Source organism: Spea bombifrons, chromosome 2 (genome assembly GCF_027358695.1).
Source record: "Spea bombifrons isolate aSpeBom1 chromosome 2, aSpeBom1.2.pri, whole genome shotgun sequence".
Lineage (NCBI taxonomy): Eukaryota > Metazoa > Chordata > Amphibia > Anura > Pelobatidae > Spea > Spea bombifrons.
This window is the reverse complement of record NC_071088.1, coordinates 107,509,293-107,530,260: the sequence shown is the minus strand read 5'-3', so window position 1 is coordinate 107,530,260 and position 20,968 is coordinate 107,509,293. Positions and strand designations below refer to the sequence as shown.

Below are 20,968 nucleotides of genomic sequence, written 5' to 3'. Positions count from 1 at the left end.
CCAAACTGAAACCAACAGGGTGTTAAAAAAAACAGCCCCAACAAGAAGGGGATGCCGCATTACTTGTGAAAAACTGCTGAAAAACGTACCCGAATCCCCTATTCATTTCCCTGCCTTTCCTTGCTGATCTCTCATTCTCTCTCTTTCAGTATGATGTTGTGGGCCATTCTGGAGATGGCTTTAACATTGAGCTTGTAAGAAGTGACGTGATCCCCAAGAACAATAAGCAAAGATTACAGATTCTGAAGGTAAGCCACCTCTTAAAAAAAAGCCCTGCCAATCAAGGTGGACTAGTTGAGAAGCATTAGGTCATTGGATCGCCTGCATTTTGACCTTTGTGTTCTGTTAATAAGCAACATGCACCAAACACCATAATATGTATTGTAACCATAATGTTGATAAATGATCTGTAGCATAAATACTCAAAACAACCAACCAATGAAGGGCTCTGTACTTGTTTAGTGTATACATAAATTGCCCATAATTGTAGGTGACCGCCAGGTCGGTTTAAAAGTTGCATATTTCACACACTATAATACGTTAGGTAGTTAATCAAGTTTAGTTGAATCCAGGTTCAGCTCTTAATTGTTGCAACAGTGAACGGAACAAGGATTCTGACCAGTTCATTTACAGAGTCCACAAGTTCCGGATACATTCATAAAGCCAAGCTTCTTGTCAGACTAGGTCTGGTCAGTAGGCCATTTACAGTCTTGGTTCCAGGACATATAGATATAGCACCAATACAGTGTAAGTCCTGTTTTGTTTTTTAGCACTAAGAATTGTGCTAGAGTGGTCTTACATACAGAGCTTGACATGTTTGCTGTTACTTCTTACTAGACCATGCACGCTCATTCTCAGTTCTGTATGAGTGGAGACTACACGCTTGAAGCAACAGAGTGTGCAATACGTGAAATTACAAAGGAAGAGGCCGATGAATACTTTGTTATTGTCTTGAGTGACGCCAACCTAGAGAGATATGGCATTCCACCATCAAGGTTTGCCCAAGCATTGACCGTTAATCCACAAGTCAACGCATTTGCTATCTTTATAGGATCATTAGGAGACCAAGCTGAAAGGTGAGTAATTAAAGTTTAGTATGTACACAGTTCAGCACCTTTTTTACCTAAACCTGTTGCCAACCTTACACTTCTTCAAAGAAAATAGCAGTGGCATCATTTCCCTGCGCTACACATACTTAACACAAGTTTTACAGAAGATTGGGCTTGGTCAGATGTTCTGGTCAGTAGATAAAATTGGGATGAGGCTGTTATTTCTGACAGAGCAACCTGGACATACATGAGGATATCCGAAAACTGTGGGATAAATCCACTGGGTGAGCTATCTACACAGAGAACAGACCTCGGTTTTTGCATGGGGTGCTTATAATTGATGCAAGGGCTACATTGTTACAGAAAATGGATATAATAGCTGATATAATGGACGGGGGAAGCAGAACTGACAGAGTTTGAAGATAGATTAGCTGGACCTGGGGGTAGCAACCCAGCTGCGTCCTTGTGTGGCCTCTTGGACGTACCAGCTTGTGTTAGTGCATCCTCCTTTAGACGTTTCCCAAGCTTTTATTCCCTCTGGTAATTTGAGAATGAAAAGCGTCTATCTGTTATTCACAGCTGAATGCTTTTTTTTCTGTCCTTGCCTATAGTAAGTCCCATTTGCATTGCTAATTCCCTCCGTCTTCCTTTCTGAACTGCAGACTCCAGAGGACACTTCCAGCGGGGCGATCCTTTGTTGCAATGGATACAAAGCAGATCCCACAAATACTGCAGCAAATCTTCACATCTACCTTACTGTCAAACGCTTAGAACGCAGACTATACATCCTATGCGGCTGAGAAGACAAAATAATAACTTATGATATATTTTACAACATTATTTTTTAATCAGCTTTAAAATAATGAACTTTTTTTATAATTATTAATTGTAAATTATTATTTTATTAGCAATCTTCAGATTTTTGTGTTACATTTTCAGTTTGTGTGCTGCCAGGTAATATTGTATATGCTCCTAATTAGTACTAAAATATAAAGTCTGGCCTGAGGGAAGAATATGCCCTTTATTTCTTTAGCAAAGAGAAACCTAACACCTTATTTCACAGATGATACTGTCTTCTAACCATTATTTGGCCTTAACAATGCTGTTCCACATAGACAAAACATTTCTCTGGCATGTTAATCAAACAAAACCTTAGCTACAGCCCATCTGTGTCACACGGCATTTTGGCATTTTCTGGAAAATTATGAATGAGGCAAAAATTTTTCCATGATTAAAGAATTATTTCTAGAAACTGGGCTTTCAACAATACTGATGCTGTGTTTAGTTATAAACATGTTAACTTTGGCAGTGTGGGTGGAACAGCACCTTTATTCACCCATTTCCACTACCTTCTTTCAGTTGCCAAATAATTAGAATTCTGTTCTGTGTTTGTTTGTGTGGGGAGGTTGTGCTAAAAGTATATTGACTTTTGACTAACAATGAACTTAAAAATAAAAACATGGGCATCTAGTGTTTTTATATGATTTGGTTTTGGCGCTTTCTTGCTTTGCTGTCTGAAACTAAAAAGGTTAACGTTCCTAACGCCATTGACTCCTAAAAAAAAAAATTAAAAAAAATCAGGTAGCAGTTATCAGTTTAAACCAGAAATGGGCTGAACATATGACCCTGTCAAACAGTCAAATGATGTCATAGTTCTGTTGTTAGTAGTCAGTAGTTTACGTGGCATTGAAGGGTGTCATTTGTCAATAGACGTGACAGCATCAGTATCAGACAGAATGTATTACTGTGTAAATCTTATGTTCTGATTAAATATTCATACACAGCAGTAAAATGCATTATTGGGTAGAAGCCAAAGTAATGTTTTCATCACTCTCTGAGCATTTAGAAGACAAGGAGCATTTTTGTATCACATTTATGGGGACACAGGTTTGTAAATTAAAAACAGGGATTCATTTTATCTGGGCCAAGTACCAATTTACTGGCTGACAGGAACGACATGAAACCTTAGTTATTTAGAAAGAAAAGAAATTTAGCTGCGATGAAATACGTACAGTGCATAAACATTAGTCTTCAGTGGCCAAAGCATCTAAGCTCACCCACCATGCAAGGCACCCCATAAAATGTGAGCCCTGAAACACAGTCATGCTAAACCCATACAAAATGCTCGGCTTCCAAAGGGTAGACTTTATATACCTCACCCACTTAACTCTTAATAGGCAGCTCCCATAAGGGAGGGGGGCATTTTCATCCTCTAACCTAAGTGTTAGAGCTCTTTTTGTTCCGAAAAAACATTTTGTGAGCTTTAAAAGAGGCTGGCGGCTGCTAGGTAAGTAAAAAAACAGTGGCACATTACGTCTGTGCTTAATTCCCAGTTTGTACATTGCCAGCTGTTCTCACTGCAGCATTTGTATTCCTTGTTCGTGCCAAGGGGTGCTTTTCATGGCACACAAGGTGCTCACGTTTATGTTACAAGAGCCGTTCCAAAAAAGAGGGAAAAACAAATGTAAATTGCTTTTCACTAAATCTTTATAAACGTTGGGTGGAGTACTCCAAGATGGTAATCAGGAAGCTGGGATATCAGTGCGTTCAATGGAGAGTTGTTTACACTGAATTTACAGCTAGGTACTGATTAAGGTTTTGCATGTGATATTTTCACTCCATTAGAGGTCAGGGTGGGTAAACAAATTGGGCTCCACTCCCAAAGGTAAATCCTTTAATGTGATGTACTTGTTTGGAGCATATCTTAATGTAAGTGAATTGATCTCCCCATAAATAGAGCATTCACAAAACGCAGCACAACTTTCCCTAGCATATACAAATAGTACAAAGTGTGTGAATGCAGTTGTGTAAACAAAATATTATTAAAATCACTGGGAGTATAGGCCCCTAAGTGCTGCTAAAAACTAAAAGTTTATACTTTAATCTGTTATTTAGTGTATTTTGCGCTGGATGTTAGTGAATATGTACATATTAATTTAAACATGGGTGGGAAGGGGTAATTGTACCCTGGAATCCAGTGTTTCAAGACTGAATTACTACAAAACTTGTTTTTTAATTGCTATTCCACAAATAGCTACCAGCGTTTGATTAGTGAGAAACATTTAGACAGTATTTACACTTTCACTGCTATATTTTATTGTATTAGCATTGACTGTTTTTCTGCCACATTTGGGCTTCTTACTTTCTAGACAAGAAGGTAGTGTTACCCCCCCCCCCAGGCATACAGTTACTAGCCCTTCTCTAGACTTAGTTTTAGAATAATAATGAATAATACATTTTGTTCACATCTGTCGGTCAGCGCGTTGCAGGTGGTTTGTATATCGTTGTGCAATCAGCTTGTAGATAAGAGTGCAGCCTGAATACTTTCCATTGATTGCACAAAGTATCCTATTCTACAATACTGATATGACAATTGTATGTACACAAATATTACCATTATACTGATATTGACGTAAAAGAGTTAGGCGTCTTTCATTAGCATATGCGTACAGGTACCTTTGTCAAGACCTAATCAGCTTTGCAAATGCAGGAGCCGGAATGCAATCATTTACACAGCCACTGAATCAGAGATACAAGGTGAAGGAGTCCACGCAACCTTGGATAAAATCTAAGAGTGACACACCTGGTGTCCTTATATGCGTGTCTTAGAGATATTAGCATAAGTGTCATTTGGTTTATTTATTATGATTGCCAAATACATGTGATGCCCTGATGATATATTAGAGCAACATTACATCACAATAATAAGCATGTATTAGAATAGCATAGCTGGAGAAGCCTAAAGAGAGTCAATTGCAAATATTTCACATCCATTAACCCTGCTAGTTAAAGGGGCACTCAAGCCTTCATATGCACTTTAATGCGCATAAGAACTGAGGGGTCCCTTTAGGTTTACATGGTTTACTCTTTGCAAATGTCCAGGTATTTTAAATGCAGGAGATGGTTTTGGCCGAACGCATCTCCTGACACGTGGTTTACTTACAGTCAGCTCCAACCGTTGCAGGGATTCTACTGACACCTTCCATGTGAATGTGCAAAACAGCATTATACCTAATGCAGCCTGGGGCAAGATCACGCCAACATAATTTTACTTAAGTTCCAGACAAGTGGTCATTTGTGCAGACATTTCCACTAACAAGTTCTTCTCGGTCTGCATTCACCCTGCTGCTGGCCGACAGAACAGAACAGGGATTAAAATCCTCTGACATTTTCAGGCCACTGACAGGTAAATGACCCATGTGTCACCGCCTGTTCAAAATACATGGCCACATGGTATACTTCTTCAGCAGTGTGCGGCTGCATGTATCCTGCTGGCGGACGCACACTAAAGCACATGACCAGCTGCATTAATGAAAATAAGGGCTACTCCAGCTCTCTAGCAGAGAGATCAATGCAGACAGTTCCATAAACATTCACCTTCAGACCATGGTGACAGTCAAGGGACTCAAGGGCAAGCCTCTTCCTAGGACAACTGCCCCTTTTGCCCCACATTAATGACAGCTTTCATTAGCAGGGTGATTTCTTTTACCTTGTGCCAAATGCAACAACACAAGCCGATGAATTGCAAAGTATGCACTTATTGTGCAATATATGATAAGGCCATAAAACTATTGATATGTAATTTAGCCATTTTCACTTTTCATGTTTATCAAAATATGATTTAATTTCATTCTTTGTGTTCTGGTTTTTATGAATGTTCCATAAACTACCATTTTATATAACAACATTTGCTTCTGAACAACACAGCCATGTTATGCTAGGGTTTAATCTCTCACCAGAGGATGATTGAAATCCTCCGTGAGATTTCGTGGAATGCAGTTGCAAACTGTCAGCATACTGTTCTAAAGGAATTTGCAAACACATACGGTATTTAATGTATATATTAAGTCCTTTCCCGTCAACAAAACCATGGCTACTTTTTGTATATACTGCAATAAGAGCATGTCCCTGCCTCTGCACGAAAGTGAGGAAGTACCTGTATGTCCTAAAGGGCTTTATTGAATGTCTTTTTAGGATGTTCAGGTATGTCCATAGGGGACTGAAGGGGTTAAATAGAACCTGTCTTGTAAAGTGAAGTAGGCTAAAATGTCTCAAAATGCAGCCCCCGATGCCATGATCTACAGAAATTCAATAACAGCTGGGAAACAAAGTCATAAACGTCTCTCAGTCTGGAAAGAGTTACAAAGCCATTTCTAAGGCTCAGCAAACCACAGTGAGAACCCTTATCTACAAAATAGAGAAGATTTGGAATAGTGGTGAACTTTCCCAGGAGTGGCTGGCTTGGCTGAGTCAAAATTCCCCCAAGAGCGTATCAATTATCCATCAGGTCATAAAAACGCATACTAACATATAAAGAGCTGCAGGCCTCACTTGCTTGGTTAAAGTCAGCGTGTTCACAATACCACAATAAGAAAGATGGCATCCACTGGAAAACTGCTAGACGAAAATCACTGCTGACCAAAAAGAATGCAAAGGCTTAATTCATGTTTGCTAAAAACATCTTGATCCCTCCAAAGACTTTTGGGATAATATTTTGTGGACAGAATAATCAAAACTGGAACTTTGCTGCGTTCAGACCAGGGCAACTTACAATAATTGATGGAACCGTGAATACTGCAATCTACCAGAAAATCATGAAGGAGAATGTCCAGCTATCAGTTTATGCCCTGAAGCTTAAGCCCAGTTGAGTTATGTAGCAGGGCAATGACCCAAAGCACCCAAGCAAGTCCAACTCTGAATGGCTCAAAAGAAACAAAACAAAGGTTTTGGAGTGGCCTAGTCAAAGACCTGACTTGAATCTGATTGAGAAACTGTGGCATGACCTTAAAAAGCCAGTTCATGCTGGCTTTTTCCACAGCAATGTGAAAGACTCTTTGCCACTTATTGCAAACATTTGATCAAAGCTTTTCCCACCAAGGGTGGCACAACCAGTTATTAGGATAAGGGGGTAATTGATTTTCCACTTGGGCAATATAGGTTTTGAATAACTCTTTACCCTTCATAAATGAAATGATCATTTGGAAGCTGCCTTTTGTGTTTAATCACATAGTCTTTGTCTTATATTAAATTTAAACATTCAAATGTCACAAATCCGATATAAAGAGAAAAAATCGTGAAGGCTGTAATGTGTGTAGATGAATGTGTGACGGTGAAAGTGCATGTTTTACATTAACAAGCTGCCCTCTGTTAGATATTATTGTAAGAACCTGAGTAAACCTTTTTCCTTCATCACAGTCCAAGTGACCTCCCACTTAACCTTGAGAGAACAGTTTATGAATAAAGCCCTGTCTGAGTAAAGTAAGATGTTTGCCTTCCAGGAATGCTGACTCTTAGACAGGTTTCTGTTAATATACCCACTAATGGACCTTCTGCTTCTCAGTTAGTAAAAATATCACCCTTCCAATTTAATCTATGACCATTTGTAGGTTTTTCTATGTTCTATTCTAAGTTCACATAGGACTATACCAATATCAGACATTATTTGCTTATTTTATGGTTAGGATTCATCCTTATTATTTGGATGATACAATCGGACTTTTTGCAGCATAAATGTTCAGCTGTGAATCACACAGTCCAAGGGTTAAGTGAGACCCATTTGTACCTGTGCATGGACTGGCTATCAGGCACACCGGGCAAATGCCTTGTGGGCTGCTGGCTGACATCACTCTATACACACCTGATCTATGTGGCATATATAGCCGGAAGCACATTGCATCAGTCTGACTTTACCTAATAACTGTAATGAATGGATGGACTCATAACTAGTAACTAGTATATAGATTAAAATAAGAATATGTGTAGATAACTTACTTCAGAGATAATATACACGTTATATATATTATACACATCCCTCTATTAGTCACACTCAACTTTATCCACAGTTCCACCCTAACTTATTATAGCATGTTTATTCATGTATTTTTAATGCATATTGGAGTCCATTTTGTATAGCCGCCAATGTGTTTTGCGTCATGTAAATTGAGACATAAATAGTTTAGTTATTGGTGTCAGAAAATGTGTAATTTCCCTCCTCCACTTTTTGTCTCTCTCAAACCAGAAATCATTATCATGCAAACATCTTGCACATGCTCAGTAGCGCTCCCATTCGAGTTATTGAAGCAGCATCCAATCAGATGTTAGCAAAACATCAGTGTTTACCATACATACATGCGAATGGCTGCTGCTGCCCCCATTTATTTCAGTGGGAAGTCAACTCATATTGTACAGCCCTTGTTGGGGTCCCTAATGGCAGCCCGGCGCTGCTGCTCACATATTCTGTGATTAGGATCACTGTTTGATCAGCAGGCAAGGAGGAAACAACTTTTTCTCCCTCTTCACAAAACTGGAAAATACTGCATTTCAATAATTTACAGTAAAATGAAAACATTAAACAGTAGAGATTTACCATTTATGGACATCTTGAATCCTAGAAAAATGTTTTTTCATGGGAATTTAGGGGGAAAAAAATATATGCATTTGATTTCTCTTTTGTGATGTATGTTTTTTTGTTTTTTTGTTTCTTTTAAAGGAAGCTAGCATTAGTTAAAAATCAAAGAAACGACGTTATGATAAAACAAAGTGCTTTAATATAGGCTTTTGTCAGTTTCCTCCATGGTGTCATGCAAACCCCATAGATTTTATGTCAACCACCACCTCCCCCACCCCAAAAAGAAAAAACATAATGTGCCTATATTTCCTTGTACAGAAGGGCTCTTTTTCATGGTGATCGAATGAAAGAAGACAGATCTGTCCCTCTGCCTGTTTGAAAATCTTTAGCTTGGTCAGCAAGGTAGAGAGTGCTGGAGCATGACATCATAACCTGGTGCTCACTGTATTTTGAAGACAGCACAAATTCATCAATCAAAAGACCACCATGGATAAGGCCCCCACTGTCCCTTCCTACCCATTAGATTCCCTATGCCATTGTCTCTTCATCTCCTAACATGTCAATATGTCCTTCCCCTTCTAACCCTAGCTTCCCAATTGTTTTGTCTCCTTCTATCAGTTTCCCCATCACAACCTCTGACTCTGCAGCCTTACATCTATCCCTCTTCCTCCCGTTAGCATCATTCCTATGCCTCCATCTCTCCCAAAAATGTAAGGCCCAATGACACGGCTGCATAGAAAATACTACAGTTAAGAAAGAAAGGAGAACAAGATTCTCTAAACACAATCTTTCAAACGTGAACCTGTCCTTCCTTCTTTTGCAGTAACCCCTTAAGGTGCAAATGTACTGACAGTTATACTTTAGAACAATACCATACTGCTTGCTTGTGCTTGTTGTGAATTAATACATATTTTGTAAGAGTTTTAGTACATTGTTTCAAATATTTTTTAATCAATACAGTTATCTTGGGGAAAATGGGAACCCCCCCCCCTGATATTTCCATTCTGTTTCTAGAGTCTTCCCATCTCTAGACACAAAAAATGTCTCCATGACATCAGGGGTTCCCTTTCATTACAAGAAAGATCACTGAGGTATGAAATAATCAAAGGACACATCCTGCCGTGTTCCTCTGCTCATTGTTTAGAGCAATGCAAAAAATATTTGTGTTCGTCACTCAAGAATTTTCATACACCACGATCAGTATATAGTTAACCTTTAATTAAGTGTCTAAGCTTGTCACACATCTGCTATTCACTGGACTACACCATCCCAATCACATTTGTTCCACATTGTAACATGTTTTCTTAAGTTTGCACCTCATTTGAACATTAACCACACCCTGATGTATGGGTGCCATGATTTACACTCTGCCAGTACTGGAGATGGGAGCCAAGGATGTCTCTCCTAAATGTTACAGAAGTGCGACCAAAAGGGTGTTAATAAAGGGGCTGACTAAGTAGAAGAGAAATGTTTTATACACAGTGATTAACAAAATCCACATCGCATATGTTCTCATTGGGAGTGGTTCTCTGAGTCATGTCTGTCATGGAATTGGGGATAATTAAATAAAATATTCATCAATAGCCCATAACTGGACCAGCTGGCCAATCCCATTAGAAAGACCAGGTTTACTTAGTAACACTTACACCAGTGTCCAAGTAAGTTGATGTTACTTTGAGAACATGTCATTCCAAGAACATACTTACGGTAAGTGCATACCCTCTGACAGAGTACTAAACCCGTGGACCAACTTACCAGACCAGGTTCCAAGACACTAGAGCTGATCAAAAGCTTCCACTCACATCTGGAAAGCATATTTTATGGAAAATATTTTTCTATGGTAGTGTTTTTGTGACCAATTGTGCAGGGGTGAGCTGGCCTGAAGGACAGGGAGGGGGATCTTACCATGTATAAGAAGTGGCACATGGTGTGTTAGCATGTGGGGGCAGGGTCTGGGGGCCCTTAGCATCATTTGCCCCAGGTTAGAAGATGCCAAGACTCACTGACACATAGGAACCCAGAACTTGATGAAAGAACCATTTTGCCCATCTAGTCTGCCATTTCATCCTATTTTAGTCCCATGACATGCCAATCATGTAATTGGTCCTTCACGTATGTTTGTTTTGCTGCAGCTGGACCACTTGCACCATCAACCCTTGATTTTTTATATGTTGTTCACTGAATATATCTAATGTTATGCACCATTTATTCTATCTTTTATGACAGCTATTACATAATATAAACGGCTTCCTTCTCAGCCCTTTTGACATGTTCCATGCTCATTATTAACCATCTCTTCAAACGCACTACCAAAAATCTGACCCTTTTTAGGTTCTGTCGTACAGAATGGCTTCTTTGTGCACATCAGCAAAGCACTGCTCTGTATTTAGAAGCACCAGAAAATGTATCAATCACAGGAATTTCTATAAATTCATTATAAATAGAAGCCATTCATGTACACGTTCGAATTCTATGTGCTGCCAGGAACTGAACACCATGTTCTTGTTGTGACATTTTCTAAATTCAGGGCTGTCCATCTGGAGGCTGGCAAGCTTGATATAAATAACTTTTAGTTTTGCAAGTTCCCAACCTGAAATTCCAAATGCATCGCACCACCCTGTTAAAAAATGTGAAAAACATATAATTGAAGCACATGTTGGAGTGCTTTTAGCTTTGGTACCAACAAGGCTCTCTTAATTTTCTCAGGATGGGGCTTAAACCACTTTGTCTGTGTAATCTGTATACCTCTCTACATTTCAACTAGAAATCATGCAGAATAAAATGCTATAGCATACTGTCTAAGAAGCATGTTGTCTGTCATGCCAGTGTGTCGATAAACCTTTCCTAACCAAAGTTTATTTTCATCTGTTTAACATTACAAATTACACAAAAGGTGACATGTAATTCATTTATTCTGTGACAAATTGCACTGGGGCTGCCACAGAAGAGAACATGCAATAAAATGATTACTCCAAACATTCATAGTTTCCAAATTGTGTTAATATGTATGAATACACTCTAAAGGCCTGCATGACATAACGATCATTACAAAAAAAACATTCAAAATAAATTGAAATCATTAAAAAATAATGATGCTATGTTTGGCAGCAAAAGTGTGTACTTGTTTTAAACAAGTTTTTGTTTTTACTTTGGAATGGCTCTGTTTTTTCTGCTTTTTACCATGACTTGATAATTGATGGGTGTCAGGCCCAAACTGGTCACCTGACACACCAGTCAAATGCCCAGTGGACCCCCAGCTGCAGTGTGGCCAGCTAGATATACCCAACCCCAGGCTTCATGAGCATAAAAACGATATGCATATCGAGTGGACGACCACACGTCATTTGGCGGCAGCTGGGCTCATAGTGCCAGGACTGCCCCATCATCAGTGGCGTCGGCAGGGAGGAATGCCGTCTTTTTTTTTGTGCAGCCATGATAGACGTGGAGGGGAGAGAGAGGTGCGAGTGGTCGCTCAGAAAAAAGTTTTCAGCAACCGTTCGGCGCCTCTCACTCTCCTCCGCGAGGCCTCTGCCTTTGTCGCGGTGCCGGCATTTCATGCGGTGAAGCAGCGCGCACCGTGGCAGAGCAGGGAGGCCTCACGCTCCCACCACAGGAATTCTACAAGGTAGGTGAACTTAAAGGGGGAGAGGGTAGATAGCGAGGAGGAGGTAGATAGGGAGAAGGGAGTGAGACGGGGGGAGATAGTTAGGAGGGGGTAGATCGGGAGAACGGAGTAAATAGGGAGAAGGGAGGGAGAGCGGGTAGATAGGGACAAAGGAGGGTAGCAAGAATATTGAAACAAAGAGTCAGAATGAGAGAGAATTAATGGATTAATGTGTGGATGCATTGCATTAATGGGTGAGAGTATGAATTAATGTGTGGATGAACTGTCTGAATGAGTGAGTATGAATTAATGTGTGGATGAATTGTCTGAATGAGTGTTACCTTACCTGCGGTCCCGGCGGTCCCGGCGGTTCCGGCGTTGCCACGAGCAGGGGAGCCGAGACGCAGCCCGCGCGTTCAGCCCCCTGCTCGCGGGAAGACGCGATGTGGTCCGTCTGGCCGTTAGACGCGCGCCCCCGTGTGGTGATCTGTAGTTAGACGGGGCGCGCGTCTCAGCAGCATGAGAGCCGTTCGCGCATGCGCGAACGGCTATCTCATGAATATTCATGCCGCGTCTTAAAGGGGTATTTATCTTTTTTCCTCCTCCCCCTAATTTAGGGGGTAGGAGGATCCTGAGCAAGAGGACTATCTAAACCCTCAGTCTGCATGTACCTCTTGCCTGTGATAGTGCCTTTATTGCCTTCACTAGCGTTCCTGAACCTTATTTGCCTTTTCGTTGCCTGACCTTTGCTTGAACCTGACTACCCGTTGTTTGCTGCCTGCCCTGACCTCTGCTCGTGACCCCGACTATCCGTTGTTTGCTGCCTGTCCTGATCTCTGCTCGTGACCCCGGCTATCCGTTGTTTGCTGCCTGACCTGACCTCTGCTCGTGACCCCGACTATCCGATTGCCAGCTCCTAGTACCATCTGGTTGTTCCTGCTCTGCTCGTCATCACCGCTTGGGGGTGCCTTTCCTGGTACTGCAGCGTGGATCCACAGCCTGAACCACCGTTAGTGACAATGAGTGAGAGTATGAATTCATGTGTGGATGAATTGTGTGAATGAGTGAGAAAATTAATGAATGTGTACGAATGCGTTAATGAATATGTGTAAATAATTTGTGTGAAAGAGTGAAAGAATAGATGATTGTGTGAATGAATTGTGTGAATGAAAGTGAATTAGTGAGTGACTGTAAAAGTGTTTGTGTGAATCATAGGTATATAATTGATTTGTCAAAAAGGCAAAGATGGTAAGCAGGGTGTTTAAGCACAGGTAGGATGTTTATGGGACAAAGATGGCGTACGCTCAGCTGTTTGGGGACAAAGATGGCATGTCCTATGTGTGTGTGATTTGGGTGCTGGTCAGGTTCTATGTGGGCAATGTGGATGCCAGGGCTGGCTTTAGGGTGTGCAACCTGTCATCTATGCCTATAATTTAGGGGGTTTTATCTATACCTTTAATTCTGAGTTTTTGTGTGAATTCCAATTGATCTATACCTGCAAAGCTGGGTTTTTGTGTTATTCTGTTTGTTCTATATCTGTTATGCTATGTTTCCATACATTATTTATGTTTACCTGCAAATACAGGATTTGTATGTCTTATTCAGTTGATCAATACCTGGAGGGTTAAGTTTACATGTGATTTCCAGTTGATCTATACCTTCAATGCTGGGTTTGTCATAAATGGGCTGACATTTAAACAAATTGCTTTTTCTGCCATTTAATTTGTCGCCCCGTTTAAAATGCGTTTAAAAAAATATTGCAGGTTTTATTGTTGACAAACGGCACCCTATTTGGTCACAAAATAATTGTGTTCAAGATTTGTTTTGGTTGTTTTATTGCCAATCTGAAATTTGAAAAAAAATACATATTTTTCTGCTTTTTAATGTACAGCACGCAATCCTGCACTTTTTTTAGTACTCAAACTTGCAGTACAGTGCTATAACCTATGAAAATGTTTAGTTAATGGACTGCACAGACTCCCAGTATGGTTAGACGGGATACCCTAATATGTATTAAGGTAGCGTTGAAGAAAAATGTGTCTTTCCTCCTGTGGAGTTCCCCTTTTTTAAAGTATGCAGTATTTTGGAGTAATATTCATTTCCTGTCTTCTTCTCTGTATGTTGATCTACGTGTATCGTTCTCATGGTAACCTATCCTTTCAATTCTTGGTATTACCAATAACAAAACCCCCAACTAAGTATTTCCTCTTTAGGAAGTCCCTTTATATTTCACAAACCAGAGAACCATTACAGCATAAAACAGATTTATTAAATTAACCAAGTCTCTGGGAGTCTGCCTTGTGACGTTACAGTGGAGGAATGGTTTGAAAATAAATGGTTAAAATATATGGGCAGAGTTTATGGCAATAGATGGCTTGCCCTATGCTTAGTTTTAGATAACTTTAAGAGCTTGGTTGGGGTTGGGGATTATGGATAAAGAGGAATCCTGGTGTAAGGTGTTACAGTCACCATAGCAACCAATAAAAAAGCCAATAAATAGCTCATATGCCAACTTGGCATTCGGATTGTTGCTGAGTCTTCGTGTCCCTTTTGAAATCAATGGATACTTAGCTCCAAAATGTACCCCAAAAGGAATCTTTTCACAAAATAAATACACATATCCACATGTATGCCATCCTTTTAGCAGCTCTGGTACAGAAATCAGAGTGGCAGCATACTGTGTCTCTTTTTGCTGCCAATCTGTTTATGATCAATCAGCACCTTTCACATTTAACTGTAAATGCAAGGCTTTCCTCTTTAATGGAAGTCTTTTGTGTGCAGTTAAACATGTAAGGCTTAGGCTGGCATGCCCAGGACCCAACATATATATTTCCACAATTGCAAGTGATGATTGGGGTATGTGGTTGCCACTTTTTACTCTATGGACGATGTACTTGGTTTGTTACTGAAAATATAAGAGCTGCAACTCATATAAAAATATAATAATTATATGTTCATATAAAGGTAGTATTCACTAAAGTAGGAGTTTGCAGGAGAGCTGAACATTGTCATATCTTTAATATACATTATTAATGGTCCAACCCAGTAAACATTTCCTGCAACAACTTGGTTGACTCTATATTATACATACTAAAACAGTAAGAGATTACTAGAAAGCCTCCTCATTTGTTTTATATTTTGGCAGTGAGCTGCCCTACGTCTGGACCAGGGCAGTGCAGTAGCTGCCTCCAAGCACTATCCTTCATGCATGACTATGTGGATGTGATGTCATATGTCTCTTACTGATGTAGCACCAGATTATCGAGGCTGTGCCAGATACGCACAGATTCCTAAATTAAACTGGGACAGTTACAAGAAGATTTCTGATCTTCTCAATCAGCCCATGGAGCAGCAGTTCACCGAGGACACTGATCCAGCAGTTCACCACCAATACCCCAGTTATTTAAGGGACCCTCTGGTTCTGCTGCCATAGAGAGTGCATAGGACAGAGAAATATATATTTATATATTTCATGGTAGAAAAAAACCCAACACTTTAAAAGTAAATCACTTAGTTTTTACCTTGCATTACCAAGTACAACTGTGAAGGCTTTTTCATAATGTATCAAGTGTTAAACTCACCTCCAAACTTCCAGGTTAGTAACTAACACAGGAGCTGAAGAGAACATTCCCACGAGATAGACTTTTATCATCTTACTGTCATCAAGTCTACTTGTGTTGTCAATTTAGTCAAAAGTCATAAGCAAGATCTCCTACATTCAGGACTAAGGTAGGCCGGTAATTTATCAAGTGGACTCTCGGTTTCTGAAGTTCACAAAGAGTAAGGAGAAGCAATGGAGCCAATCACACAAGGCAGATATAATGTCAATTAGCCCATTGAGCTGCTGCCTCTGGTAAAGTCAGCCTAGTCCAGAATAGGCAAGCACATCAAGCAACTACTTCCCATGGTTTAGTATGAGCAAATAAGGCTAGTTGAGGCTAGAACTGCAGTCTTTGCACATACATGTTAGGTTTCGTAATAGTTTGGGAAGTGAAAGGGGACACTGCCACTATCTGTACCTCAGGAAGCAGGATGACTGAATGTAATTATTGTGGAAGCAGACCTTAGGATGGCCTAGACGGTGCTTGAGGAATCTCTAGTATGTTTGTGATATGGTATAATTTTAGTGCTGTTTGTTCTAAGGTGGTGGAAGTTTGCCCAGACTATTAAAATGATTGGGTCATTCCAACGGGGAATTCAACAGGAAAAGTCCGTAAAAAGTAAAATATAGTTATGAATACGCAAGAAATGTGGTCTTATTTCTGTTTGTTTATTTACTGTATTACAATGATAGTTGAACTAAGTGGTGGAATGTTTTCAGATATAAAGTCTGATATGAAAAGGGCTCAGAATTTTAATTTAATCCCTTAGACATGGTGAATGTTTTGTAATGTTACCCAAGAACGCTCTGGCACTTAATGGGTTAAACAAAGAAACAGGCATGGCTGCATATACAGACCACAAAAGTATTTGAGACGGCATATTTCTTTGGCAATCACAGGGTTAATCTGATACCATCTTGGTCTGTGCCAAATACTTCCAATGTATTCTGCACATCCAGCTAATTAGTTTGAAATATGAATGTAATAAAAAATAATAAATACAGCATGTCTTTTAGCCAAATATTGTATTTTCAGCATTTTCCATGCTATATTTTCATTAAACTAAGCTGATCACATTTTTAAAAGATATATTAAATACATTGTTTTTCACCCATTCGATATCACTGAAATGGTATTAAAATTTCTGTTCAATAAAATAAATTGTTTGTGTTGAAGATTGTTAATTTAAAGCAAAAGACCAAGTTCTTAGTTGTGTTGCTTACAGGGAGAAGTAGAAGCCAGGGACAGAATTTTCAACCAAGTAATTGCCTCCTTAAAGGGGACAATCAGTCAGCAGACACTACACCAGCGGTAGACAGTTTAGTCTATATGTTGTTGCTGTCTGTATGTTTGTTAGTTTTTTTGTCTTTGGTCCTTAACTACCCCAGAAATTGCATGCTGGTTTATAATTATATATTGTAGCTGTAACGTATATTTAGAAAGTGAGCAGCTCTCTACACAGGGAACAAAAACAGAGCAAATAAAAGGCAGTGCTCAGATCAGGGTTGGAGAAGAAAGAGATACTTTCCTCTCTTCCTTGGAGAATAAGGGAACAGCTCTGGTGCCATGTAAAAGCAAGACCCCGATAGTGAAACCACAAACTGTGAAACCCAGTTCATGAAAAATGATTCCATCCCTCTGATAGCAAAAGAATGCAGATTATAAACATCTGGAGAGAAAGACAAACCCATTGTGTGTATATATATATATATATATATACACGCAACATGATCAAAAGTATGTGGACATCAATCCTAATTGTGGACTACAGGTGCTTCAGCCACACACATTGTTAACGGGTATATCAAATCAAGCACATAGGCAGCCATCTCCATAGACAAGCATTGGCAGTAGAATGGGTTGTACGGAAGAGCTCAGCTCAAGGAAATTTGAACTAAACTGCAACTTGGACCAGAAGAAGTGAAATCATTGTAGGCCTAGCCTAGAAAAAAAGACTGACTGGCAAGTGTCTAAGCAAGAGAAGACAACATTACGGAGAATGGCATGGTCAGCTGTAAAAAAAAAAAATAATAATAAAAAAAAAGTGCCGCACGAGTACCAATAAGGGAATATATGTACAATTACTGCTGTCAAACCAAAAAATGAAACGCTTCTAGTGCAGTTAACGATGTCTCAGCATGTACATGGAGTAATAGCAGCAGAGAGGTCAAGAACAAAATAGAAAATTGGCCCCTTGACCTCGCACTGAGTAAGTATTTCGCCAGCTTTGTATCATCTATTTTGGTAAGGCTGGACTTTAAACAACCACACGCAGGAAGTATTCTCTTGGTCGGTTAGAGAGCAATGGTTTGGGTGGCTGAAATGTGATATGACGAAATATCATGTCTGATAATATCTTTTTTTTTAAGTTGGGAAAAATGTCAATATTTATGCTGATGTTGTAGGGATGAGGCAACAGGCGACACAAGATGGGAGATAAGGGCACCATATAAGTACAAAGATTAGAGAAGTGTTCTTCAAAATAGTTCTGTTAACCAATACAACAATATCGCATACACTTGCAAACCTTCCAACCTGTGCTTACAGGAGAAGGCTGGCAACCTTTCGCCTACTGGATGACGATTACCACGCTTGTGCACATCAAGTGAATGAGTGCTCATGCATTCACATTGAAACAATGCGTATTCAGTGAATGTGACTGGCACAGGTAGGAGATGTGTCCAATATCATAGGGGTTCAAAAGAAACTTACTACCAGGAATTCTGAGAAACCCCAAGTGATAAAAACCAGTATATATCCCTAGTAGATTACAAGTTGCAGTTTTACATTATTAAATTATTTTGCTAATGAATTCAAAGGGCAACTTGTTCTAATTCAAGACACAAGGACATTCATTTCTATAGACTTAGCATTTTATTAATATTGTCTTTAACAACACGTTCTGAAGCCCTGTAAGTTTGTGCTTTCTCTCCGAAATACTGCAAAATTCCAGAATTTCACATCACATGATAGAACCATCTTAAACTAATCTTTAACTTTGCAACTGTTTTCTATTCTGCAAGGTTCCTTTATGAATAAAAGCTTGTGGTTTGGAAATGAGAAGTTAAAATTCGCCAGTGAGACTGCATCGATGTTCCTATTATAGCAGGGACACGTGGTTATGACCAGCTGCAGACCAACTTTAACACACCCTTCCAGGACTCTAAGAGAGAGTTTGAGAAGCCACGGTGGCCCATCAGATGTCTGGCTGGCAATGATGGGATTTATAATACAAAGGCAGTTTTGCTAGTTCATAATGTAAACATTTTTTTTCCAGTCACAGATTTGGGAATCGGTTACTGATTTCATATAAAAAGCCTATTATTGTAAACAGCCCCATCCCTCCTTCCTGCTCTTAGAAGCTGTAATGCAAGCCATTTAGTCAAATGGTATTCTGGCATTTTACATGACAATTTAAGTATGAAAAAATGAAGGCCATAAGGCTATACATTTGATAGCTATTTGCTTAGCTTACTACTTAAAAAAATGTTACCATGAAATAATCCCTTCAAGTAGGACCTCCACGGGTAATGCTGGCAAGCTATGGGCTACAGTGTATCAGGAGCAATGTCGCTCTTTTGCTTTTTCACAACCTCCCACTTAGAAAAGAAATTACAAAACTCCATGTCCCTTAATTTTTTAATAAAAAGATCACAATTGGGCCTTTACAAAATGTTACACTACCACTAAAGCCACCATATTTATAACAAGTCTTGAGAGATACTAATATTGTAACATTTTCAGATTGTGACATCTAGTTTTACAATAAATATTTTAACTGGAAAAAAAACAAACTTATTTTTTTTCGTGTCCTTGCTGCCAATTATACATGCTAAAGTTGTGTATTGTTAACACAGATATCTTATGTTCCAACAGTAATCAAGCTGACACCAGTAAAGAAACGACTGAAGAGCAGGTTACCTCAGTCTGGGATGTAATAGAACAAAGTATGGGCCCTTGTGCTGTAAATGTGATCTAATGTTTTTTTCACATATGGTTGTAGGGGTCATAGGTGGTGGGATGCAGTCATCATGATGTTACAATATTTCTATGCTCTTTCCAGGGGCTTGGTGTGCTGTTCTTTACTCACACTTTCTAATTTGTGTGGCAAACATGTTTTATGCTGTCTACATAGTTGCTCCACACTTTTCAGCCCACAAAAGCTGCAGTCACTTTTTATTACTTTCCATTTGGCTTTTTTTGACACATGACACTTTCACAGTATGAGGAACATCAATGCGCATTGTTCTCCTATGTATCATGTAGCAGGACATTAGCCTCTTCACCTGACAGTGACACTGTTCACTACCAAGTCATCCGCTTCACCTTCTCTTGTTCTACTCTTCTTACAATGCATCCTGAACTGTATCAGCCACATAGATCAGAGTTCAGAACAATAGACCTCCGCATTGTGACAGGAAACTAATCATTAGATGCAAAAAAGGCCCTGCGACAAGGTCTCCTGAGCAGCGCACAACAGAAGAGAGGGGAAGGAAATAGAGAGGTCCATTGTTTCAGCATGAAAGGGAGAATGACAGACAGAAATAACGTCAGAAGTAAGGTTGTTTGGTTAAGTATGAATCCAGGTGCCCAACCCTATCCTGAGTAGATCATTCTGACGCTGGAATGTCTGCAATGTGAAAATTCTGAGTTCTGTTTAGTCCATTGCAGGATGTTTTGTACTTTGCCTTTTTGCAGCTTACTTCTGATACAAAAATGTGAGAGTTAACATATACGTTTACACTCAACAAAGTATTGTCTTCACTGGCTACATTATGACTCTTCTTCCTAGTAAGCAGCTAAGATCTTTCAGTGGCCGTCATAAACAGCCAGCCAACAAACCTATGGGCCTTTCTCAGTATGATAACACCTCCCCACTAAAGAAATCCTCATAGAAAGGCATGTTGTAATGAATTTTGCTTCAGCACAGCTGAGTTTGTAACTCAATCAATTTCTTTAATTGATCAAGGCTGCCATCAGATATGGTATTGCTGCCCAATTCAAGCACAGGACACAGTGGCTGTATATGAGGCTTACTTTTGTTTTTTTCCTTATGTCCCCCTAAGCATACCAAGACATGTTGGACAATGCTATGCTTCCAACTTTGTTTGGGGAAGGCCCTTTCTATTCCAGCATAACTGTACCCCAGTGCACAATAGCTGCAAAGGGGGGGACCAATTTTAGAATGCTATGTCATTGGTGTAATGGTCAGGTGTCCAATGCGTATGTCCATATCGTGTATATCAACACATTTTTGCTTGGCAATTGCATCCCTGCAAGTACGAGGGGATCCATATGTTCCCAACAAAGCTTGGCTCCAAATAATGTCAAATACCACTTTCTCTTCCAGTTCAACCCTGTTCCC

At 39.7% G+C, this 20,968-nt stretch overlaps 1 protein-coding gene across 1 annotated transcript in view; it reads left to right on the top strand.

Annotated features, from left to right (window-relative positions):
• VWA8 (von Willebrand factor A domain containing 8) overlaps positions 1 to 2,528 on the top strand; it is a 115,588-nt gene extending 113,060 nt beyond the window's left edge. The window contains exons 44-46 of the mRNA XM_053455473.1: positions 150 to 248; positions 838 to 1,076; positions 1,712 to 2,528. Of these exons, the coding sequence (XP_053311448.1) occupies positions 150 to 248; positions 838 to 1,076; positions 1,712 to 1,820 (447 nt within the window). The 3' untranslated portion in view covers positions 1,821 to 2,528. The remainder of the gene's footprint in view (positions 1 to 149; positions 249 to 837; positions 1,077 to 1,711) is intronic.
• Positions 2,529 to 20,968: the final 18,440 nt, after the last annotated feature.